This window comes from Sorex araneus, chromosome 2 (assembly GCF_027595985.1).
Source record: "Sorex araneus isolate mSorAra2 chromosome 2, mSorAra2.pri, whole genome shotgun sequence".
Lineage (NCBI taxonomy): Eukaryota > Metazoa > Chordata > Mammalia > Eulipotyphla > Soricidae > Sorex > Sorex araneus.
This window is the reverse complement of record NC_073303.1, coordinates 262,851,834-262,874,649: the sequence shown is the minus strand read 5'-3', so window position 1 is coordinate 262,874,649 and position 22,816 is coordinate 262,851,834. Positions and strand designations below refer to the sequence as shown.

Genomic DNA, 22,816 nt, shown 5'->3' with positions numbered 1-22,816 from the left:
CAGCGCCCCGACCACCTGGAGCGCCACCGCAGCGCCCACGCCAAGGACCCGGCCCGGCCGCTGCAGTGCCGCTACTGCGTCAAGCGCTTCCTGCACAACTACAACCTGCTCCGGCACGAGCGCCTGCACATGAGGCGCCGCTCCAAGCAGGCCCTCAACTCCTACTGAGCCCGCCGGCACCGCAGGGGGCGCCCGCTCCTCCTCAGCCCGGGCGGGGCGGGAGCACCGAGGTGGGACATGCTGGCGCGGGCCCAGCCCTGCCCACTGGGCCAGACACCTGTGCCGTGCCCACGGCCAGGGGAGGAGTGACCATGTTTCAGGCGCCGGCACAAGGCTGTCCCTCAGTCTCTCCTGTCATTTCTGTGACAGCTCGTGGGCAGGTGGGAGGGGCAGTGGGGAACCAGGTTGCGGGTCCTTAGGGGGCCCTGCCCCCATGGGTCCATCTCCCTGTACACCAGCCTCAGCTGCCTCGGAGACCGGTACCCATGCCCCCCCACGTCTGCCCATGCCAGCATCTCCCAGACGAGGTGCTGAGGCCCCGTTGAGGCTGGCACCTGCATCCTGGCCACATCCTGGGGGTCCAGCCGTGCCCGGGGCAGGTCTGCGCCATCCGCCACCACTGCTGTCCTAATCTGGCGCAGTCCTGCCGCTGGGGCCCCACAGCCGGTCAGTGGATGTGTCCATTCAGACTGCCAAGCCCCAAAGCGGCCATGAAATAAAACCAGCGGCCAAGCCCCAAAGGTATGCGAGTGGGTCTTCCTTCCTTCCGCGGCCGCTCCCCCACCTGGTCTGACTAGAACTCACTCCCTGTCAGCACCTTGGTCCCCGGCAGCACAGAAGCCCTGGGTGATGGTCCACACCCAGGCTCGTCCTGCAGAGCCCTGCCTGGGGAGGGGGCTGCCCCTCACAGCTTCAGGCCTTAGGCTGCGGGTGGGAGAGGCCCCTCTGCGGCCATACACGGCCCATCATCCGACTCCCCTCCCCTAATGACCAGCACGTGCGGGTGGGGTTGTTGGGCGAAAGTCTAGACAGACCCCAGGAACCTGCAGCCACAAGAGCTTTATGAGGTGACGCACACGTGATTTGGGGTGGGGTCTCCATTCCTCTGGATTTAGAGGGGTTGGGACAGTGGATGGGGCGGAAGCCTGGCCCGGAGGGTGGAGTCGCGCATGCTGCAGGAGTTACCTGTGGCCGGCCGGGGGTGGGGCCTCATTGCAGAGAGAGCAGGGGTGAGGTGGGGGCGAGCTGCACCCTCCACCCATCCAGAGCGAAGAGCCAGCCCTGCTGGTATGGGGGGGGGGGCGGGCAGCGAGGTCTGCCAGGGTTTGGAAAGGCTGGGAGCAGGGTCTTCAGCCGCCTCCTCCCGCCCTCGCCCTCCCGTCGGCCTGCGGCAGAGCGGGGGCGCGGCCCACCTGCAGCAGCATGCCCAGGCCCAGGCTGCGGTGGCGCCTCTCCAGCTCGGACGCGGCCTGCAGCAGGGAGCGGAAGCGCCGCCGGGGTCGGTGGGCCCCGGACCCCGTCGTCGTGGGCCGCCTCCCGCAGGAAACGCTGTTCCGCCTCGGCGAAGGGCGCCCGCAGCCTCCGGTAGCCGGCCAGCGCCTTCTTCCTCCGCTCCATCACGTGGCCCTGGGGAGGGACCCCTGTGTCCCGGGCGCACCCCCGGGCGCGCCGCGCGGGCCGCCCCACGTCGGGGGCGGGGAGGAGGGAGCCGGCCCGCGGCCACTTGCCTTCCACACGGCGGCGGCGGACTCGGCCTGGCCGTGCATGTCCCGCGCGTCCTTCGGGTCCTCGCGCACGACCTCCACCGAGCCCCTGTGGTCCTGGGAGAGGGGCCGGTCAGAGGGCCCGCACCCGCCTCGCAGGCCGCGTCGTCGCGCGTGGGCGCCGCGGCCGCCCCCTCGAGCGCCAGCAGGCGGCGGCTGAGCGGCGGCCGGCCGGGCCCCACGGCGCGCTGCCAGCCGCGGCCGGCGCACGCGGGGCACGGGAAGGGTCCGTCGTCCCGCGCCACCCGCGCAGCGCGCACGCCCGGCAGGAGCGGTGGCCGCAGTCGGCGCGCACGGGCGCACGAGGCTCTCGCTGGCACAGGGCGCAGGCGGCCGGGGCGGGGCGGGCGGGCAGCGCCAGGGCGGCGGCGGGACCCCGGAGGACACGGTCACACCGTCCGGGCGGCGGCGGGACCCCGGGAGGGTGTGGTCACACCATCCGAGCGGCGGCGGGACCCCTGGAGGGCGCGGTCACACCGCCCAGGCGGCAGCGGGACCCCCGGAGGACGCGGTCACACCATCCGAGCGGCGGCAAGACCCCCGGAGGGCGCGGTCACACCGTCCGGGCGGCGGCGGGACCCCGGGAGGGCGCGGTCCGGGCGGCGGCGGGACCCCCAGAGGGCGCGATCACACCGTCCGGGGGACGGCGGCGGCGCACTCCGCGCAGGGACCTCGCCAGGATGCGCTGGGCGCTGTCGCAGGCGGCGCGCTCCGTGCCAGGTCCTGGCAGAGGTGCGCACCAGTCGGCCTGGCGCCCGCCGCCAGAAGCTCCACGCTCTGGCCCGCGCCGCTGGCCCGCGTCCTTGCACCCCGGAAATCCTACTGGAATCGTCGCTCTGGATACAGCTGAGCCGTGGAGAGGCCACGGTATTATGCGGAGCGGCACCTGAAACGGCTTTGGTAAGCTGCTAGGACCCGAGCCGCCGGCCGCTCAACGCCCGCGCGAGGCTGAGGCGGGGCTGGCAACGGCTGCGTGGGTCCCCCGCGCGCCACGCCTGCGCGCCCCGCCCCGCTCGCGGCCAGCGTCCACGGCCACTCACAGCGCTTCCCTGCGGCTGCCCCGGCCGCCCCCCTGAACGGGGGGGTTGGGGGGGAGCGCAGAAACGTAAATGATGACCCAGGAGGGGTCGGGCCGCTCAGGTATCTCTCCCCATCTTGCTCCTTCTCTGGCTTTCCAGGGCAAAAAGCATCCCGTCTGGGGTTCTTCAAATCTGTGCCTTTGTTGGTACCCTGAAAGTGCCCGGCCAACGCCTCTGACTAGGTGAGCCGTTTTGTCCGGGGAGCGAGGCGACGCTGAAAGCTGGGAAATGCAGGGTCCGCTTGGCGCTCGGGATATGCGCCCCCGTCGCTCAGGTCGCCTCCGGACCGCACAGAACTGCAGGTGGTGACGTGCACGCAGGCCTATTCAAGGCGCAGACTCTGAGGAGAACCTTTGGGCGAGGGCCCGGGAGTCTGTATTTCTACCGAGCTTCCCAGGTGAAGCTGAAAAATGTGTATTCCTACCATTCTGTTTCTATCTGAAGTTAACGGGACAAGTCAGCCTCTTGTATATAGGAATTAACTTAAGGGGGAGGGGCAGCTCAGGAATTATTGACTTCCATAATCCTGTGTTGATGGATAATTAGGGAGTGATAATAGTACCTAATTAGGAGAAGCTAGGAGACAGATGCGATCGCCATAATAGGCTGGTAGGAGGGTTTAGTGTTTGCTTTCAAACCAGTTACGTCTGCCTCGTTGCTCCACTCCATGTAAGAACCTTAATATATTTTCCAGTGCTTCCTAAAACACAGTTTGCATTTACTCTTGGATTCGAGAAAGAATTGATCTCATTGGCTTTGTGAGGGCGGGAGGGGAGATGAGGGTAAAGAGGGCAGCTGGCACTCGCCATCCCAATTTCCCTAGGGCTGCGTGCCGCGCTCCTCCCTGCTCCTGGGGCTCAGGATCACCCCCATTCTGTTGCCCTATAGCCAGAGAAGGTCGTGCCAAGGGGTTAAGACGCGGTTTTGCGTGTTTGGGGGCGCGGGCATACGTGTGTCCAGACTCCTGGCTGAACAAAGGGACCCTCCCCGGGATGCTGCAGAGGGAGGTCCGCACGCAGGTGTCCGCCGGACCCGGGCGCGCCTGCGGCATCTTCGGATTGGCCGGACTATGGGCCAATAGAAAGGACGAGCTGGCATCCCCTATTTGCATAGCCTCTCGGAGCCGGCTGCTGTCCAATCGGGCGCGAGGGCCCGGGAGCCCTCATTTGAATATAGAGATGATAAATAGCGGCGCGCGCGCGGGCCGCGCCCGTGCCCAGCCAGCGTCATGCCCGACCCGTCGCGCTCGGCGCCCGCGCCCAAGAAGGGCTCCAAGAAGGCCATCAGCAAGGCGCAGAAGAAGGACGGCCGCAAGCGCAAGCGCGGCCGCAAGGAGAGCTACTCCATCTACGTGTACAAGGTGCTCAAGCAGGTGCACCCCGACACGGGCATCTCGTCCAAGGCCATGGGCATCATGAACTCCTTCGTCAACGACATCTTCGAGCGCATCGCGGGCGAGGCGTCCCGCCTGGCGCACTACAACAAGCGCTCGACCATCACCTCGCGGGAGGTGCAGACGGCCGTGCGCCTGCTGCTGCCCGGCGAGCTGGCCAAGCACGCCGTGTCCGAGGGCACCAAGGCCGTCACCAAGTACACCAGCTCCAAGTGAGCGCGCCGCGGCGCCCGCAACCAAAGGCTCTTTTCAGAGCCACCTCCGGGTTCAAAAAGGAGCTTGCAACCTGGTCTGGCCGAGACCGGCACTGCGGGGGGCTGGGGGGGTGGGAGGCGGACTACTCGCATGTTGGGGACGCAGGCCTGATGAAAAGCTGGGCTCCTGGGGGCACATGAACCCCAAATACCTACCGGTTCAGTTCGCCTCACCCCCTGCCAGAAACCTGGGTGGTCGCGGAAGGGCCCTCCTGGCGATGGCGTCAGCCTGGGCGGGATAGGGCTAAGATCCCCTCCGGGGAAGCCTCACAGCCTCCCTCTCCACACCCCTTCTGCCCTTTGAGTGATCAAAACGGTGGGGGAGTTCCCGGTCTGCGCCTTCATCCCTCAGCAAAAATGCCTGAAGTTAGGTGGTACCAGTTCTTGAAGCTGAAAGATATATGCTAATGTTTTTCAACCAGCGTTACTAGGTGGAATTCTTGGGCCTTTGTAAGAGTAGGAGCGAGGATGAGACAGCTCCCTGGATGGCAGGCGGGCCTACCTAGGGTTCCCGTGTCGGTGGCCTTGTACTTGTACTAGAAACATACAGTCCTAGTGTGGCCTGGTCACAAAGGACAGGCCCAGCAGCTGGGGCTGTGCTTGTTGCTCCCCCATATTTACCCTCTTCCCTTGCAAGAAAGTCACTCATGGGATTTGGGGTATTTGGATGTTTTTGTTGTGTGTGCTCCCTCCCCCAACCCCATCTGGGGATAGGTTTGTTTGTTTTGCTTTGGGGTCATGCCTATTGGTGTTTGGGAGCTAATTTGCTTGTGACTTGAGGTCTTCTCCAGGGTTCCCTGCATTCCATCCCTTTGAGCCATCCCCCCCCCCCACATTTGGACCTTGGAGGGGAAGGGGTAGAAGCACTGCTGAGGCATCATGTGCCAGGGGTCCATGGACCCTGGGGTTAAGCAAGCACCTTAGCCCCTTTGCCTCTTTGGCCCTTTCACTTCTTCTTTTTTTTTTTGGTCACACCCGGCGATGCACAGGGGTCAATCCTGGCTCTGCACTCAGGAATTACCCCTGGCAGTGCTCAGGGGACCATATGGGATGCTGGGAATCCAGGCCCTTTTCCTTCTTAAAAGGACATCTTTTAGGGGCTGGAGTGATAGCACAATGGGTAGGGCATTTGCCTTGCACACAGCCAACCTAGGTTCGATTCCCAGCATCCCATATGGTCCCCTGAGCACCGCCAGGAGTAATTCCTGAGTGCAGAGCCAGGTGCAACCCAAAAGCAAAAAAAAAAAAAGACAGCTTTCCCTTCAAAATCTTTGCTTTACTCCATAATTAACATATGACCAAAGATTTGCAGCCAACGGGGCTGGAAAGATAGTATAGTGGGTAGGGAGCTTGTTTTGTATGCAGCTGACCCAGGTTAATCCTCAGCATCCCCTACAATCCCCTGAGCACCACCAGGAGTAACTGCTGGGTGCAGAGCCAGAAGTAACCCCTGAGCACTGCCAGGTGTGACCCAAAAAAAATTGCAGCCAAGAGGCCCGAGAGATAGTCTAGCAGGTAGGGCACTTACTTGCCTGGTACACAGCTGACCTGAGTTTGATCCCCAGCACCCCATATGGTCCCAGAGTCCACCAGGAGTGATCCCTGAGCTGAGTGCAGAGCCAGCAGTAAGCCCCAAGCACTGTTAGTTGTACCCACACCAAAAAAAAAAAAAATCATGTAAAATGCCTCATACCTCATTGTTGAGGCCAGAGATTGCTCAACAGACTGGGTCACAGGCTCTGACTGCTTGAAGGCCCAGGTTCAATGCTGGCACTGTATGGTCCCCTGAGCACTGAACCAAGAGTAGCACCAATGTGTGTGGTCCCATCTGGCTATGCCAGACACTGATCCAGGGTCAGCTGCATCAAGGTCAGCGCCTATACTATCTTAACCCCTGTACTCTATGACCCAGAAGTTTTAACTATTTCGGTTCAGGGCCCACACCTGGCCATGCTCAGGACTGACTCCTGGCTCTGTGCTTAGTGATCACTCTAGTCAGGGCTCAGGGGCTTATTTGTGGTGCTGGAGATAGAACCCAGGTCATTTGCAAGCAGGCAAGTGCCTTCCCCACTGCACTGTCTACAACCTCCATCAGCATATGTTGTAAAATCCTATTTACAAATGAAAGGGTGAATTGGGCCCTCTTGTTGAACCTCTCAAGAGAGAATTACTAGGCAGGGGCTCCCTGCCCCAAAATAGGGCAAAAGAAAAAAGATCACAAAAAGGCTAGATGTGCTTTCTTTCCCTTACCCAACTTGTCTCCCAATGAGTGCCCAATTCCGCCCGAGGATGTTGCTGGAGAAGGAAGCCCGTTAGTACAGAAAAACGTAGTTTCATCTTAAACTGACCTCTACTAAATCTGCAGCAGGGGCGGGGCCAGAGCCTACTCCTCCCTGTGCCTCTCTTTCGAGCTCCTAGACCCAGTAAATCTGCTTTTCTGGGGCAAAACATGATGCGGGAAGGGATGCAGCGCCGGCGCGTGACCAGTGGTGCTGGGTGACATCACCGGGGCGTCACCCACGAGACGAGGGAGGCGCGGGGCGGGGGGGGGGGGGCGCTGGAATCGCACAAGGCCCCTCGCCCATTGTCTCCTCGGACCCGCCGTTCGGGCGTCGTGAGACCGTGTTCAGCCCCTTCCTCGGCCGTGTGGGTGGCTCTGAAAAGAGCCTTTGGTTGCGGGCGCCGCGGCGCGCTCACTTGGAGCTGGTGTACTTGGTGACGGCCTTGGTGCCCTCGGACACGGCGTGCTTGGCCAGCTCGCCGGGCAGCAGCAGGCGCACGGCCGTCTGCACCTCCCGCGAGGTGATGGTCGAGCGCTTGTTGTAGTGCGCCAGGCGGGACGCCTCGCCCGCGATGCGCTCGAAGATGTCGTTGACGAAGGAGTTCATGATGCCCATGGCCTTGGACGAGATGCCCGTGTCGGGGTGCACCTGCTTGAGCACCTTGTACACGTAGATGGAGTAGCTCTCCTTGCGGCCGCGCTTGCGCTTGCGGCCGTCCTTCTTCTGCGCCTTGCTGATGGCCTTCTTGGAGCCCTTCTTGGGCGCGGGCGCCGAGCGCGACGGGTCGGGCATGACGCCGGCTGGGCACCGGCCGCGCCGCCGCCGCACGCCGCTATTTGTACTTCCTGTATGCAAATGAGGGCTCCGGTGTCCCCGCTCCCGATAGGGCGGGCTCCGGGGCGCCGCCGCCGCGGGACCGCCCCATGCAAATGAGGGATGGCAGCCTCCGGTTCCGATTGGCTCCCCGCGCGGCCCAATCGGAAGCCGCCGCCCGGCCGCCCTCCCGAGCGCATATAAGCGCGGGGCCGCGGCGGCGCGGCGCTGTCTCGGCGCTGGTCCTGGGCGCGCGTGGCCCGCGGCTCGCGCCGGGATGTCGGGCCGCGGCAAGCAGGGCGGCAAGGCGCGCGCCAAGGCCAAGTCGCGCTCGTCCCGCGCCGGCCTGCAGTTCCCCGTGGGCCGCGTGCACCGGCTGCTCCGCAAGGGCAACTACTCGGAGCGCGTGGGCGCCGGCGCGCCCGTGTACCTGGCGGCCGTGCTCGAGTACCTGACGGCCGAGATCCTGGAGCTGGCGGGCAACGCGGCCCGCGACAACAAGAAGACGCGCATCATCCCGCGCCACCTGCAGCTGGCCATCCGCAACGACGAGGAGCTCAACAAGCTGCTGGGCCGCGTGACCATCGCGCAGGGCGGCGTGCTGCCCAACATCCAGGCCGTGCTGCTGCCCAAGAAGACCGAGAGCCACCACAAGGCCAAGGGCAAGTGAGGCCGCCGCGCGCGCGCGCGCCCGCCCGGCCCCGCCGGGCCCAGAGACATCAAAGGCTCTTTTCAGAGCCACCCCAGCCTCGAGAAAAGAGCCGCACGCGGGGCGCCCGTGGGTGCACGCAGTCAGGCGCGGGGAACCCACGTGTATGAGGAGTCTGCCGCTGATGAGCAGCACAGGGAGGTCCTGTCCTTCTAGTGTACTGAGTTCAAACGGTCAAGCTTTCTAAAGGTCCGGTCTAGGGGGCTTGAGGCGGTCGCATCAGCCTTGTGGGGCAGGGCTGTGTGTCAGGGGGTGGATGATCGGATACGTTTCTTTGGGTTTTTTTGTTTTAATCTTGCCGGAGATCAAGCCCAGGGCCTGGCAGGCGTAGCTCTACACACCCCTGATGCACTTACCTCAAGATAGAAGCTTTCGAAGAAATGTCATTGTAAGTTGGATATTCGGAGGAATTAAAATGGTCGGGTTTGGATTGGCCAAACGTTCGAAGATTCCCTTAGTTGATTGCTAAACCCAGAATAAAGTAATTTTATGCAGTTTGACAAAGCAATGTGAATTTAGTAAGTGTGCTGTGGATGTCCAAAGGACCAGGTGATGCAATATGTGTGCTATTTCAGAAAGCAACAGTGGGCACCATTTTCTATGCTGAAGCTTGGCTGGAAAGCCCCAGAACGCTAGTGCAAGGCAAGCTGAGAGTGGGGTGTTAGCAGCACCCTCCCTGCTGGTCGGGGCTGTTTCAAGAAACGCATAAAATCAGGTGGATGTTGAATAGTAAAAGAAAAAAGCAGAAAATCTGAGCTCTGCAATTTAAATTTTTGCTGCCTTGGGGCCACACCTGGCGTTCTCAGGGGTTACTCCCAGCGGTGCCCGGCAGACCCTACGGGATGCTGGGATGGAACCCTGGTCAGCTACTTGCAGGGTTAGCACTAACTGCTGTACTGTCACCTGGCCCCAGTGTTTTGGTCTCTGAATTCAAACCAGCAACACTCGGTACTACTCAGCTTATTGAAGGGAGGTACTCGGGAGGGGGGGTCCTTGGCAGCACCTGAGGCTGAGCATCTGGAAGCCTGTAGGAAAGATAGAAAGCAAGTCCCCGGCTGGAGGCTTTTTGCTTCCAGTCACACCCCCCCCCCACTTAGCAGGGGTGCAGTCAGGTTAATGGAACCCCAGGGTCCACTGGGGTCGCTTCCTCTGGGTGGAGAATGAAGAGGAGCAAAACCCGAGCCCCAAGACCAAAGGCCGGGAGCCAGCAGGGGGCGCAGCATCCCCCCTCCTCAGCCCCTTCCCAGCAGTCATCGGACTCGAGGGTCCCCTCCAGGGTCCCTCTGGTCTCCAAAGCAGGAGCCAGCAAATCCCTGCGGGTACCCCACGCACACTTTGTGGCCATCTGTTGGGGCAGCCCAGGGAGCTACCTCAGCTCAGGGCCCAGGAGGGCTGACAGTGGGGCGGGACTGTATGGCATCCCCCTCTGCCCTAACACCAAGACATCTCTCTGGACTGCCTCTGGAGACCCTTTCCAAAGCCAGCCGAACCAACTCGGGTTTGCTGCTTTTCTCTGCGCCGGAGATCAGGGCTTAAGCTCTTCCCACTGTGATCCCTTTTTCCCCTGGGAAGTACAGCACGTTTGAGCATTGTCAGACATATCTCAGAGAGATTCGGCGTGTGTTTGATTTCTCATCTCTTATTTTTTTTTTCTCAACCCCACATTCAGTTCCACAGTCCCCAATGGGGTCATGACCCACAGCTCAGAAAGTGTGGAACTTTCTTCACTCTTGCTGAGGGAAGTGGTCGTCACTCTGGGCAGGCTCTCCTGCGCTTTGGGCATGTTGCTCGGCCATGCAACTTGGCTAGCGCCTCTGGGTAAGACCCAGGCAAGGAGCGAGTGTGTGAGTGTGTGTGAGTGTGTGTGAGTGTGTGTGTGTGTGTGTGTGAGAGAGAGAGAGAGAGAAAAAATGTGTGTGTGTGTGTGTATGTGTGTTTTTATGCTGGAGATTGGTGAGTCTCATCTGAGTGACACAATTCATTACTTTCCAGTTTCTGGTTTTGTTCTTCAGAGTAGAAGGCATGGGAGAGCACTTTGTCCAGGGCAGGGGGAATCTCAACACTGTCACCACATAAAGTCAAATGCCCACCTCAGGCTTCTAAAAGGTTCTTCCCATTCCTGCCCCTGGGTGAAAGGAAGGGGAGTGCTGTGGGGAGCAGAGGTCTGTGCAGGGGCAAGTGACACCCCCAGGGGCCAGAGCGATAGTACAATGGGGAGGGCGTTTGCCTTGCATGGAGCTGACCCAGGTTTGATCCGCGGCATCTCACACGGTCCCCTGAGCCAGGAGTAATTCCTGAGTGCAGAGCAGGGAGTAACCCCTGAGTATCACCGGGTGTGACCCAAAGGCCAAAACACCAAGTGACAGTTCAAAGATAAAACCCACTGGAGGGGCTGGAGAGATAGCACAGCGGGTAGGGCGTTTGCCTTGCACGCGGCCGACCCGGATTCGATTCCCAGCATCCCATATGCTCCCCTGAGCACCGCCAGGAGTAATTCCTGAGTGCATTGCCAGGTGTGACCAAAAAAAGCCAAAAAAAAAGAATAAAACTCACTGGACCCACGCTGTAGGTTCTGTTGGGGCCGCAGACTGAGGCCAGGCGTCCCGCCCCCAGCACCCCACGAGCCAATGAGAGTGCTGTTCCTCCAGCGTCGCGTGGGCCGACCGTGGGAAGGCAGCAACCCCAGTGAGGCAGGACCGGCGTGAGAAGGGCCAGTGTGTTGGTATACAACATCCCATAATCTCAGGCCTAGCTAGGCCTGAATGTAAACGTTTTCTGTTACTGTTACTTTAACTGACTTTGATACTATTTCCGTTGGCTAAGTTAATTTGCATATTCTGCCTACGTGGCTGAATATCATTGGCTAGTACATCAACCTACTAAATAAAAGGGGGTTGAAAAGGCAGCTCTCCAGTGGGCCACAACACAAAAACCTCCGGAGACAGTCACGTGATCCTCCCCAAAATGTATATTTCTTCTGCTGAGTGAAATGCCTGGGACTGTCAAGTAAAACTGCAACATTGTTGCAACACGGTGCCTGCTGTGCGCCTGGCGCCTTAACACCAGCCCGCGCTGCGTCCAGCCAGGCGTCCAGCGGGCCTCAGGGCGAGGGTCAGCTGGGCCCTCCCGCGCACGCGGCGGATCGTCCTCCCCCCTCCCGCGGTGCTCCTCCAGAGATGACCGCTCCTCCCTCGTCCCAGCCTGCAGGGGTGCGAGATGCCGCCTTAGTGCAGCTGGGCGCGGCTGAGGGCCCTGCAGAGCCCAGACGGCGTTTGCGTGTCTGCTCGGGCGCCTCGTCACGAGTGGGAACGTGGGGCGAAAAGGCCCCTCGGCTGCCAGGCGCTCGCTGGCGGGGTCATGCAGCCCGAAGCCTGTCCACCGGGCGACTGTGGTCCTCCAGATTCTGCCCCGGGGGCCAGAGCGGTAGTACAGGAGCAGGGTGCTTGCCTTGGTACCTGCCTCTGAGGCAGTGGGTGCGGTGGCGCCCACCTCTGGGGCGGTGAGTGCGGGGCACCCGCCTTGCCAGGTTTTCCTGCCCAAGGGTGGGATCTCCCACAGGAGCGGGCGCAGGGAGATGCAGAGAAGTGGGCCGCTGGGAGCTAGGCGTGAGAACTGGCTTGCTGGGGCCCAAGGTGAGGCCAGGGAGAGGGTGTCTGAGGGCGGAGGTGAGGGTGTCTGAAGGCGGAGGTGAGGGTGTCGCAGTCCCGCAGTCCTGGCGCTGCCCTGCTGGGCTCTGCCAAGTCGGGGAAGCCCCCGGGGTCCTGCCGCCCCGCCCCCCCACCTGCGAAGGGCGCAGTCGTGCTTTGGGGAGGCGGGGCGGGGTCCGGGCAGGGGTAGGACGCGTCGGGCGCGCGGTCCTCCATCCTGTCCCCCGTGCCCTTCCTCGCCCGCGCCCAGCACCAAGCGCTCCGCCTCCCCCGCACCGCGTCCAGGCGCCCCGGCCTTGCTGACGCCACAAAGGCCCGGCCGGACCCCAGCCCCGCTCGGCTCTGGTCCGGCTCCGGTTCCGCCCTGGCCGGGCTCGCGCTCCGGCGCCTCTTTGCTTCCCAGAAGTGGCCATGCTGGGTGCGGGCCCGGGAGGGGAGGAAGGGGAGGGTGGTCCAGGTCCGCGGCCGCCCTGTGCGCCAACCCCCTGGCTCCCGTGGGGGTGCCCAGCGCAGCGGTCCCGCGCGGACACGCGACCCAGGCCGCGGGTGGGGAGAGACAGGAGGGAGCCGCGCCACTGCCGGGCCTGGGGGACTCGGCCCGGGCACCCTTGGGACGGGGGCGCAGGCTACGGAGACGGGGCCAGCCCTCGCCTTGGCTCAGCCCCTTGCTGCACACTGAGGGGGGGAGGGGCTTAAGACCACTGCGGTGTGGGGGGCTGATAAATGGGGGTTCTCGCTGCCCACCTGTCTTCAGGACCCTCAGGTTTGGGCTGGGGCTTGACTGGACGCTGCGGACTCTGACGAGGCCGGGGTGAGGGTCTCTGTCCGCTCCCAGGTCAGGGCCCGCTCGCACCCTCTGGTTCCAACCTGAGCTTGGGCGCCTGTTCCCGCCAGGAGCCATGGACGCGGTGGAGCTGGCCCGGAAGCTGCAGGAGGAGGCCACCTGCTCCATCTGCCTGGACTACTTCACCGACCCGGTGATGACCGACTGCGGCCACAACTTCTGCCGCGAGTGCATCCGGCTGACCTGGGAGAAGGCCAAGGGAAAGAAGGGGCGGAAGAAGCACCGGGGCTCCTTCCCCTGCCCCGAGTGCCGGGAGCTGTCCCCCCAGAGGAGCCTGCGGCCCAACCGCCTGCTGACCAAGGTGGCCGAGATGGCCCGGCAGCACCCGGCGCACCAGCGCAGCGAGCTCTGCCCCGTGCACCAGGAGCTGCTGAAGCTGTACTGCCAGGACGACCAGGGCCCCATCTGCGTGGTGTGCAGGGAGTCCCGGGAGCACCGCGCGCACATGGTGCTGCCCATCGAGGAGGTCGTGCAGGAGTACAAGGTGGGCCCCGCCCACCCGGGCCCGCCTCAACCTGGTCTGGGAGAGACAAGCGGGTGAAGGAAGGGGCGAAGGGGCGGGCGGTGTGGGTCAGGCTGCAGCGAGGGCCTCTGGCTCCCAGACCCCGCCCCCTGTGACCTCGCCCTGTGGGGTCCCTCCCATGCGGGAGCCACACCCTAAACCACGCTCATCACCTCACCTGACCACGCTGGGGTCAGGGCGACCGTGGGCTGGACGTGGCCCCCACAGCTGGCCCTGGGGAAGCTACCAGAGGACTCGGTCTGCCTCATGTGATGTGAGGGGGTGGTACAGGGGCCCCCGGGTTTCAAAGGCTCCGCTGTCACAGAAGGGCCCAGAGGGACCCTCCTGCCTCGGGGCGTGCCTGGGGCGGCGCCCCACAGCTGCGCCCCCACGCGGGGGCCCACTCCCCGCAGCAGAGGCTGAAGGAGGACCGGGAGCAGCTGCGGGCAGAGATGGCCAAGACCCGGGAGCTGCAGGCGGAGAAGGAGCAGAGCTTGGCCGCGTGGCAGGCAGGTGCCCGGGGGCCCTGGCCGGGGGGCGGAGGCCCCGCGGGCTCGCAGGTGGGGGCCGCCCCTGCTCACCCGCCGCCCCCAGGAGCAGGTGGAGGAGAGGCGGGAGCGCATCACGGCCGAGTTCCAGAAGGTAAGCGTCCTGCTGGAGGACGCGCGGGGCCGCCTGCTGCGGGAGCTGCAGCAGGAGCAGGAGGAGACAGAGGCGCGGTTGCAGGGGGCCAGGTCGGCGCTGGAGCAGCAGGGGCAGGCCCTGGAGACGCTGCTGCTGCAGCTGGAGGACCAGGAGGGCCAGGCGCCTCTGCAGATGCTGCAGGTGAGGGGGCGTGTTCTCCTGGCTCAGCCGGTCACGCACCCGCTATTCCACCTTGGTCTTTCCCGCATGCGCACAGCCTGAACTGCAGGACAGGGATGCCACCGACACCAGGGGGGCGTTTCTCCACTACTCAAACACGGGGGCGGGGGGGGGGCCGCAAAGGCCGGCACACAGTGTGTGGGGGTCCAGCTGAGCCCTGGCACTGGGAGGGCCCCCACAACGTCCAGCTTGCACCTCAGTTCCATGCCTCATCCCTGCACCGCCCCCCCCCCCCACCGCCCGGCCTAGCAGTGACCAGAGGCTGCCGGGGCACTGTTGGGGGATCCCTTTAGACCCGCCCCCCACTCAGAATAGCTGAGTCCTCCGAGCACCATCTGGCACCCTGGGCCCTCGCTGTCGCGTGCGCACGAGTTTCGGGGTGTCGTGTGTGTATGGGGGCGGGGACACCCGGACACTCTACCCTGCGGGTAGCCCGGGGACGGGAGGCGCCCACGGACTCCCTTTCGGGGCTGACTGCAGGAGCCCGGACCCTGCAGGACTGAATGCCCAGGGTCCCTCCCGACGCCGCTCTCCCCACAGTTCCCGAGAGGGGGACTCGGGCCGGGGACACAGCCAGGACCGGGGGTGGCGCAAGCTCAGGAGCCAGGGAGGGCGAGGGGCAGGGGCGGGGATGGGGGGCCTCACTCTGCGCCTCCCACCCTCTCCCCAGGATATGAAGGACCCCCCGGATAGGTATGTGGTCGCCCCGGGGGCGTGGCGCGGGCGGGCGGGCCCTGCGTGGGGCCGGGGGACAGTGAGACCTGTGTCCGCTGGAGGAAGAAAAGCGTGAGCGTGCAGTACCCCGAGAAGGTGCCCGCCTCGCTGAGGACCGTCTGCCGGGTCCCGGGGCAGATCGACGTGCTCAAGAGCTTCCAGGGTGAGGGAGCCCCGCGGCCGGGGGCGGGCGGCGGGCGCGGGGGGCGGGGGGGCGGGCGTCGGGGCACTGACGCCCCTCTCCCGCCCGCGCAGACCACGTGCTGCCCGACCCCGCCTCGGCCTACCCCTACCTGCTGCTGTACGAGAGCCGGCAGCGGCGCTACCTGAGCGCGGCGGGCCCGGGCCAAGGCCAGGAGCGCTTCCTGGCCTACCCGTGCGCCGTGGGCCTGGAGGCCTTCTCGTCGGGCCGCCACTACTGGGAGGTGGGCGTGAGCCTGGCCGGAGAGGCGCCCTGGGCGCTGGGCGTGTGCCGCGACGACGTGAGCCGGCGCGAGCGGGTGCCCAAGTCCCCCGAGAACGGCTTCTGGGTGGTGCAGCTGTCCGCGGGCGCGCGGCCGGCGGCGGCGGGGCCAGCGCGCGCCCCGGTCACGCTCGCCGAGCCCCCCAGCCACATGGGCGTCTTCCTGGACTTCGAGGCGGGCGAGGTGTCCTTCTACAGCCTGCGCGACGGCGCGCACCTGCACACCTACGCCCAGGCCGCCTTCCCCGGCCCGCTGCGCCCCTTCTTCTGCCTGGGCGCCCCCAAGTCGGGCCAGATGGTCGTGTCCACCGTGACGCTGTGGGTGAAGGGCTAGGGCGGGGGGCGGGGAGAGCCCGTCCGGGGACGTGCGGGCACGCGGGGGCTGACCACGAATAAAGCAGGACGCGATGAGCCCGCGAGTGCGCCGACCCTGCGGGGGAAACGCGGCGGGGGCTTCCGGACCCACATCGTCTAGACCCCGTGGGGCGCCAGCTCCGGAGGGGGGGGCGTCTCTGCGGGCGGCCACGCGGGCGCCAGCGCGGCCCTCGCCGGGGCGGAACCGAAAGGCGGCCGGCGCGCGGCGGCGCCCGGACCGCGAGCGGCGGCACTTCCGCGGGCACGTGGGGCGCCGCGGCCAATCCGGGCGGGGCGGGGCGGGGCGGGGGCCGCCGCGTCGCCCCGCGGCCGCTTCCGCCGCGCCCGCGCCCCCCGCGCCATGGCCGCCCCCGACCTGTCCACCAACCTCCAGGAGGAGGCCACCTGCGCCATCTGCCTGGACTACTTCACAGACCCGGTGATGACCGACTGCGGCCACAACTTCTGCCGCGAGTGCCTGCGGCGCTGCTGGGGCCGGCCCGAGGGCCCCTACGCCTGCCCCGAGTGCCGCGCGCCCTCGGCCCAGCGCTCGCTGCGGCCCAACCGCCCGCTGGCCAAGATGGCCGAGCTGGCCCGGCGCCTGCGGCCGCCCTCGCCCGTGCCCCAGGGCGCCTGCCCCGCGCACCGCGAGCCGCTGGCCGCCTTCTGCGCCGACGAGCTGCGCCTGCTGTGCGGGGCGTGCGAGCGCGCGGGCGCGCACCGGGGCCACCGCGTGCGGCCGCTGCAGGAGGCGGCGGACGAGCTGCAGGTGGGCGGGGGCGGGGGCCGGCTGCAGGGGGCGGCCGGCGGGCTGCAGGGGGGCGGGGAGCGGGGGACGAGCTGCAGGTGGGCGGGGGCGGGGGCCGGCTGCAGGGGGACGGGGGCGGCCGGCGGGGGGCGGGGAGCGGGGACGAGCTGCAGGGGGGCGGGGGCGGGGGCCGGGGCGAGCTGCAGGGGGGCGGGGCGGGTTGGGGGGGTCTCAGGACATGGGGGCGGGGGCGCGGCGTTCGGGCCGCGGGAGTCTGGGGGCGGCAGGGGGTCGGGGTCTCCCGGGAGACTGGGGTCTCTGCGCCGCGGCGCCCGCCAGGTCCCACCGTGACGGCCCCACCGCAGTGTGAAGCCGGGATGTCCAGCGGGGGCCTGGCCTGCCCCCGAGTGGGGGGTCCACGCTGGGCAGGGACGCGGGGTCGCCAGGGGAAAGGGGTGCTGCGACCCTCGGGAGGTTCCGGGCGCCCCCGGGCAGTGGTGGGGCTTCTCCGCCCGTGGCTCGCACTGGCCCTCGGGGTGGTCATCGGAGGCCACGCGCTTGCAGGCCGTCGTTTCTGCACCCCTACGGTCCCTTTGCTCTCCCGCTCTCCAGTTCCGTTGGTCAGCCAGCGTCTGGTGCCCCTGCTGCTTGGTGCCCCCTCTGGTGCCAGGCCCGGGCGCCACCCTGTGCTCCGGGTAACCCCCTGCCCCAGCTCCCCTGGCCCCCTGCCCTCCCCGCTGTCCTGGCCCCCAGTCCCACCGTGTCTATTTTTGTTCCCGGCTCTGTGCTCAGGGATCACCCCTGACAGTGCTCAGGGGACCATGTCGGGGGCAGGGGAGGGAACCTGGGCCAGTCACAATGCAAGGCAGTTGCCGTCCCCGCTGCCCTGTCGCTGGGGCCCTGTGTGTGCCCACGTGCCCACAGGGAGAGGCCGTTCTCCCCTCAGACTTGGCAGCCGCCGTACTCCCATCAGGCGGCAGCCACGTCGTGCAGCATCTCCTCTCCCCTGCGAGGAGTGACCCCGTGGCGTGGCTCTGGCCTCTGCTGGCCGCGGGGCCCAGCCCCTCCGCCCTGAGCAGCACTGGCGGCTTTCTCCTCCGTCGCTGTGCCAGTTTCCCAGGTCAGCTGTTCTGGTTGGCATTTCCCTGCTGGTAACGTTCTTGACGTTGACCATCTGCATGTCTTATCGCTCGACATTCACTTTGGCGTTGGGGCCACACCCGATGGTGCTCAGGACGTGTCCTGACTGCACGGGGCCCCTCTGGGGTGCCGAGAGCTGGCGTCTTCCCTGCTGTCTTCTCCTGCTCTCTTCCGCTCTGTCTTGGGTGGGGGCCATGTCCAGGGTGCTCAGGGCTTCTGTCTCAGCTCAGGAATCACACCTGGCGGGCCTGGGGGACCGACCCTGGTGGCTGCCTGCCGCAGGTGCTGATCGTGGGCTGCTGTGGTGGGCACCTGGGCACCTTTCAGATGAGCGTCCGTGCCCTTCCCCTGAGCGCCTGGCTGGGGCCATGGAGTCAGAGGGCACTTCCCTCTCGGGGGCCCACCGGCCATGCTCCCGCCGGCCATGCCCTGTCTGGCCGGATTTCTCAAGGACACACTGGCATCGTTTGGGGCAGGGAGTGTGTTGCCTCATTCTCGCGCTCCGTTGTTTGGGCTCTTAGGGGCTTTCGGGGTCCTCTGCCAGTCTCGGGACTGTGGGTGATGGCAGAGACGGAGCCGGGGCCCCAGCCCGTGCAGCGGTATCTGGCAGCTGGCTCGTTTCTGGTTTTGCCCCCGTGTTCGCCGGTGCTCAGGGCTGACTCCTGGCTCTGCACTCAGGGTTCCATCCTGGAGGAGCTCGGGGGACTGAATGGGTTCCGGGGATCAAACCCGGTGGCCTCGTGCAAGACCAGGACACCCCGCCCCCGGCTTTGTCCGTGAGAGGTTCTTCGACTCCGTTCGGCACGGGGCTCTCCAGACCTGCCCACCCAGCTGCGAATGGCGTGATTCGTCTTGCCCATAGCTGGGTAACATTGGCGGTGCTCAGGGCTGACTCCTGGCAGTGCTTGGGGAACCATCTGGGCTGCCCGGGATCGAACCCGTGCCGGCCGCATGCAGGGCGTTCTGCACCCCTTGGATGAGCCCTGCTTGGCCGTGGTGTCCGATGCCTCTGGTGACCGCTGGGTCTGGTGTGCTAAAGTCTGGTCAGGGTACGGGGCTGTGGCTTCTGGTTTTGGTGTCAGCGTGATGTTGGGCAGGCTTCCTGTGTCCCTGACTCTGGAAGAGCCTGAGAGACTGGGAGCAGGTTTTCCCCAGATTTGGATGCAAGAGCTGAGTGAGCCGCTCGGGGCTGGGCTTGTTTCTGGAGAGACGGGCTTGTTTCTGGAGAGACTGCTTCCCTTCCCACGTCCCCAGCGAGGCGACTCAGCCTCAGACGCCAGGGAACCCCAGATCTATCCCTTTCCTCTAATTCTCCGGTTTCCTGGCATAAAGATTTTCATAATCCTCGGTGATGACATTGTGGCTTTCTTGATTATCTTGTGATAATCGCTTTTTTTTGGGGGGGGGGGCTTTGGTTTGGTTTTCATTCTGTGAGTCTCATTAATAGTTTGTCAATCTTTCACTCTTGCAAATCTGTTCTTGGGGCCAGAGCAATAAATAGTACATCTGGTATGACGCTTGCTGTGGACACTTCCATCCTGAGCCCCCTCCAGTCCGCCAGGAGTGACCCCGAGCCCCGAGTCAGGAGTCAGCCCCAAGCATCCCCAGGTGCAGCTCAAAAACCAAAAAAAGAGGAGGAAAAAAAATAACAGCTTTTGGCTTTGTTATTTTGCATTTTCTGTTAAATTTATGGGTTTTTTTGTTTGTTTGGTTGGGTTTTTTTTTTGCTTTTTGGGTCACACCTGGCGATGCACAGGGGTTACTCCTGGCTCTGCACTCAGGAATTACTCCTGGCGGTGCTCAGGGGACCATATGGGATGGGGGGAATGGAACCCGGGTTGGCCGCGTGCAAGGCCTACCCGCTGTGCTATTGCTCCCGCCCCTAAATTTGCGTTTCTTCTTTTTTATTTATTTATTTATTTATTTTTAATTGTTTTGTTTTTTGGGTCACACCTGGCGATGCTCAGGGGTTAATCCTGGCTCTGCACTCAGGAATTACCCCTGGTGGTGCTCAGGGGACCATATGGGATGCTGGGAATTGAACCCGGGTCGGTCGTGCAAGGCAAATGCCCTACCCGCTGTGCTATTGCTCCAGTCCCTAAATTTACGTTTCTTTAACTTCTGCTGACGTATGCATGCATTGGGTGGTCTGGCTTGGGGGGCACGCCCCGTGATGCTCAGGGCTTCCTCTGGCTCTGCGCGGGGATCACTCCTGGTGGGACCCAGGCTGTCCGTGTGGAGCTGAGGGTTGCACCTGGTGGCCACTGTCCCGGCGCCCGTCCGCATCTCTCGCCTCTGCCCTGGTGCTTCCTCCTTCCTCCTGCCTTGGCTCCCCTAGTTGGCCTCTCCTCGCCGTCTGAGTTTCTGCTACCTGGATTCTTCCTTCCTTCCTTCCTGACAAGTGCTCGCCTGCTCTGAGCTCCTTCAGGTGGTTTCTTGTTCGGGCCCGGCTGGAGGTGTCCCGGGCTTACTCCTGGCTCTGCATGGGGCTGCCCCTGGAGCGCTCCAGGCCCTGTGGGTCAGCCGTGTGCAGGCAGGTGCCCTGTTGCTGGACTGCCTCTGGCCCGGCTTCCTCTCGACTCTGCTTTGGCTGTGTCCCTGTGTCCTGGCATCTGCGTCTTCATCACATCGTGTCACATCCGTGTCACAGTGCAGGGCCTGACCTTTCCCTTGGGGTCAGGGCTGGCTGCCTTTAGTCACCCACTGAAGGGAGATACTCCGCCACCCACGGTGGGGGGGGGCGCGGCGTGTTATCCCTGTCCTGTTCCAGTCAGCGCCAGAGACGGGCTGGTGTCCACTCCTGCCCTTGTTCCTCGCTGGCACTGGCCGCCCAGTGGGTGCAGGAGGGTTGAGGACTCAGTGGCCCCTCTTGGGACGCCAGCCGCTGTCTGGCCCAGGGCAGCCCCTGGGCTTCCGCAGTTCAGCTGGGACGCAGAAAGGCGCGGTTGGTGCTGAGGGCCTGCAGTGTCCACCCCCTGCCCTCCAGCTCTGGTCACTCGCGCCAGCGCTCAGACCCTCCTGCCTTTAGCGCCTCAGTTGGGCTAGTTGTGGATTTCCATGTCGGTGCCGTTGGGGGCCTCAGGGACCGGTGACCCTACTGGTCACCCTGCAGGGCCCACAGCCCGGGCCTGGGGCAGAGGTCCGTGCCGGCCATCTCAGCGTGGCGCAGGGCCCTCCCGTCTGCCACACCCAGGGGCTTCAGTGGGCGAGGGCAGTGGGGTCACTGTGGCTGGGCGGTCCCTGGTCCTGCGGTCACCTGCCCTCTCCCCTGCAGGGGACGCTGCAGAAGTCTCTGGAGCACCTGCGGAAGCAAATGGAGGACGCGCTGCTGTTCCAGGCCCAGGCCGAGGAGACCCTGACCCTATGGCAGGCATGTGGGGCCGGGGTGACCCCAGGGGACCTGACCCCGGGGGGGGGGGGCCTGACCCGGGGGGGGGGGCCTGACCTCTGGGGGGGTCCTGACCCTGGGGGATCTCTGACCCTGGGGGGGCCCTGACCCCGGGGGGCCTGACCTGTGGGTCGGGGCCCTGACCCTGGGGGCCCTGACCTGTGGCAGGCACGTGGGGGACGGGGGGACAGGAGGCAGCAGGTGACCGCACCCTGCGCCCGCAGAAGATGATCGAGAGCCAGCGGCAGAACGTGGTGGGGGAGTTTGAGCGGCTTCGCCACCTGCTGGCCGAGGAGGAGCGGCGGCTGCTGCGGGCGCTGGAGGAGGAGGAGCTAGAGGCGCTGCCCCCCCTGCGGGAGAGCGCGGCCCGCCTGGGCCAGCAGAGCACGCAGCTGGCGCAGCTCATGGCTGAGCTGGAGGGGCGCTGCCAGCTGCCCGCGCTGGGCCTGCTGCAGGTGAGCCGGGCCCGCCGCCGGACAGCTGGCCTGGTGGTGTAGGGCCCGGGGAGGGGGCGGCGGGCAGGAGGGAGAGGGACGCGGCACAGCCCGGCTGCTTGGGGGCCGGTCACTGTGGCCCCAGGAAGGCCCTCGCCCGCCATGGGCAGGGACTGTGTGCCCGGAGGCTCGGGCTGGCGGGGGCGGCTCGGCCCCATGCCCGCTGACGCACCTCTCTCCCGCAGGACGTGAGGGACACGCTGTGCAGGTAGGCGCCGGCCGCCCGGGGCGGGGGCAGGCGGGGGCCGGGCGTGACGGCCCGCTGCCCCCACAGGGTCCAGGATCTCAAGCTGCAGCCGCCCGAGGTGGTGCCCATGGAGATGCGGACGGTGTGCCGGGTCCCGGGGCTGCTCGAGGTCCTGCGGCGCTTCCGAGGTGGGTGTCTGCGCGGGCCGGCCAGGCAAGTAGGGACCCAGGGCCCACGGCCGCGTTCCGGAACACTTTGCAACCTCCCCCGGAGGCCGTGTGGAAAGCGGGTTTCCGGCCCTGTGCGCCAGGCCCAGTGCCGGCCGGGCTGACCCTGGGCTCTGTCTGCAGGGGACGTAACCCTGGACGCGGACACCGCCAACCCCGAGCTGGTGCTGTCGGAGGACGGCAGGAGCGTGCGGCGCGGGGAGCTGCGCCAGGCCCTGCCCGACAGCCCCGCGCGCTTCGACCCCGGGCCCTGCGTGCTGGGCCGCGAGCAGCTGAGCGCCGGCCGCCACTACTGGGAGGTGGAGGTGGGGGAGCGGGCCAGCTGGGCCCTGGGCGTCTGCAGGGAGGACGCCGACCGCAAGGAGAGGGGCGAGCTATTCGCTGGCAACGGCTTCTGGGTCCTGGCCTTCCTGGGCGGCTGCTCTGGCTCCTCGGGACGCGCCTTCTCGCCGCTCAGGGACCCGCCCCGGCGCGTCGGCGTCTTCCTGGACTACGAGGCGGGACACTTGTCTTTCTACAGCGTGACCGATGGGTCGCTCCTGTACACCTTCCCTGAGACGTCCTTCTCGGGGGTCCTGCGTCCCCTCTTCTCGCCGCTGTCCAGCAGCCCGACCCCCATGACCATCTGCAGGCCCAAGTGTGGGCCCGGGGACGCTCTGGCCCCCCAGTGAGGTCAGCCTTGCCGGGGCCATCGAGTCAAGTGTCCCGAGCCGCCTTGCCCCCGCGGCCCCGCCAGCCCGCCCGGGCCTGGGGCCCTGCCACCGTGCCCAGCCTGGGGGCGCGGAGGCCCAAGGGCACCCCGAGGGCAGGGTGGGCAGGGTGAGCACGTGTGGATTAAGGGGACCAGAGCCGGACGCCATGCACAAGGGCACCCGGGCACAGCCCACACCCAGGACCCGGTCGTGTCAGGAGGGAGGGTGGTTCTCGAGTGAATAAAGTTGTTGTCTGTCA

The 22,816-nt window shown here is 65.5% G+C and overlaps 7 protein-coding genes across 9 annotated transcripts in view; 5 read left to right on the top strand and 2 right to left on the bottom strand.

Moving 5' to 3' along the window:
* Positions 1–744, top strand: part of ZNF496 (zinc finger protein 496) — a 7,398-nt gene extending 6,654 nt beyond the window's left edge. For both annotated transcript variants that reach the window (XM_055127473.1, XM_055127472.1), the window contains exon 9: positions 1–744. This exon is cut by the window's left edge and continues 476 nt beyond it. In XM_055127473.1, coding sequence (XP_054983448.1) covers positions 1–168 — 168 coding nt within the window. In that variant the 3' untranslated portion in view covers positions 169–744.
* A 127-nt stretch (positions 745–871) lies between these two features.
* Positions 872–2,181, bottom strand: RNF187 (ring finger protein 187; the record flags this gene model as incomplete). Its single annotated transcript, XM_055124759.1, is given in 5 exon segments — positions 872–1,500; positions 1,502–1,626; positions 1,728–1,822; positions 1,825–2,004; positions 2,007–2,181. Coding segments are annotated over 5 exon segments (726 nt in total), but the record flags the coding sequence as incomplete, so codon positions are not given.
* A 1,889-nt stretch (positions 2,182–4,070) lies between these two features.
* LOC101555906 (histone H2B type 3-B) lies at positions 4,071–4,451 on the top strand. Its single transcript, XM_004611502.1, has one exon. The coding sequence runs from the start codon at positions 4,071–4,073 to the stop codon at positions 4,449–4,451; it is 381 nt and encodes a 126-aa protein (XP_004611559.1).
* Positions 4,452–5,618: 1,167 nt separating this feature from the next.
* Positions 5,619–7,716, bottom strand: LOC101555650 (histone H2B type 3-B). Its single transcript, XM_055129097.1, has one exon. The coding sequence runs from the start codon at positions 7,561–7,563 to the stop codon at positions 7,183–7,185; it is 381 nt and encodes a 126-aa protein (XP_054985072.1). The 5' UTR covers positions 7,564–7,716; the 3' UTR covers positions 5,619–7,182.
* Positions 7,717–7,791: 75 nt separating this feature from the next.
* On the top strand, positions 7,792–8,790 carry LOC101555392 (histone H2A type 3). The gene has a single exon (XM_004611500.2). It carries the CDS (start codon positions 7,862–7,864, stop codon positions 8,252–8,254), a length of 393 nt encoding a protein of 130 aa, XP_004611557.1. The 5' UTR covers positions 7,792–7,861; the 3' UTR covers positions 8,255–8,790.
* Positions 8,791–10,826: 2,036 nt separating this feature from the next.
* TRIM17 (tripartite motif containing 17) lies at positions 10,827–15,920 on the top strand. The gene is made up of 6 exons (XM_055129333.1): positions 10,827–13,268; positions 13,700–13,795; positions 13,881–14,111; positions 14,821–14,843; positions 14,927–15,027; positions 15,120–15,920. The coding sequence occupies exons 1-6, from the start codon at positions 12,840–12,842 to the stop codon at positions 15,659–15,661; spliced, it is 1,422 nt and encodes a 473-aa protein (XP_054985308.1). The 5' UTR covers positions 10,827–12,839; the 3' UTR covers positions 15,662–15,920.
* A 62-nt stretch (positions 15,921–15,982) lies between these two features.
* Positions 15,983–22,816, top strand: TRIM11 (tripartite motif containing 11). 2 transcript variants are annotated; one of them, XM_055125496.1, is made up of 6 exons: positions 15,983–16,450; positions 20,844–20,939; positions 21,185–21,412; positions 21,637–21,659; positions 21,726–21,826; positions 21,989–22,816. In XM_055125496.1, exons 1-6 carry the CDS (start codon positions 16,043–16,045, stop codon positions 22,534–22,536), a joined length of 1,404 nt encoding a protein of 467 aa, XP_054981471.1. In that variant the 5' UTR covers positions 15,983–16,042; the 3' UTR covers positions 22,537–22,816. The 2 variants fall into 2 exon arrangements, with proteins under 2 accessions (XP_054981471.1, XP_054981470.1); XM_055125495.1 differs by having other exon boundaries at positions 21,182–21,412.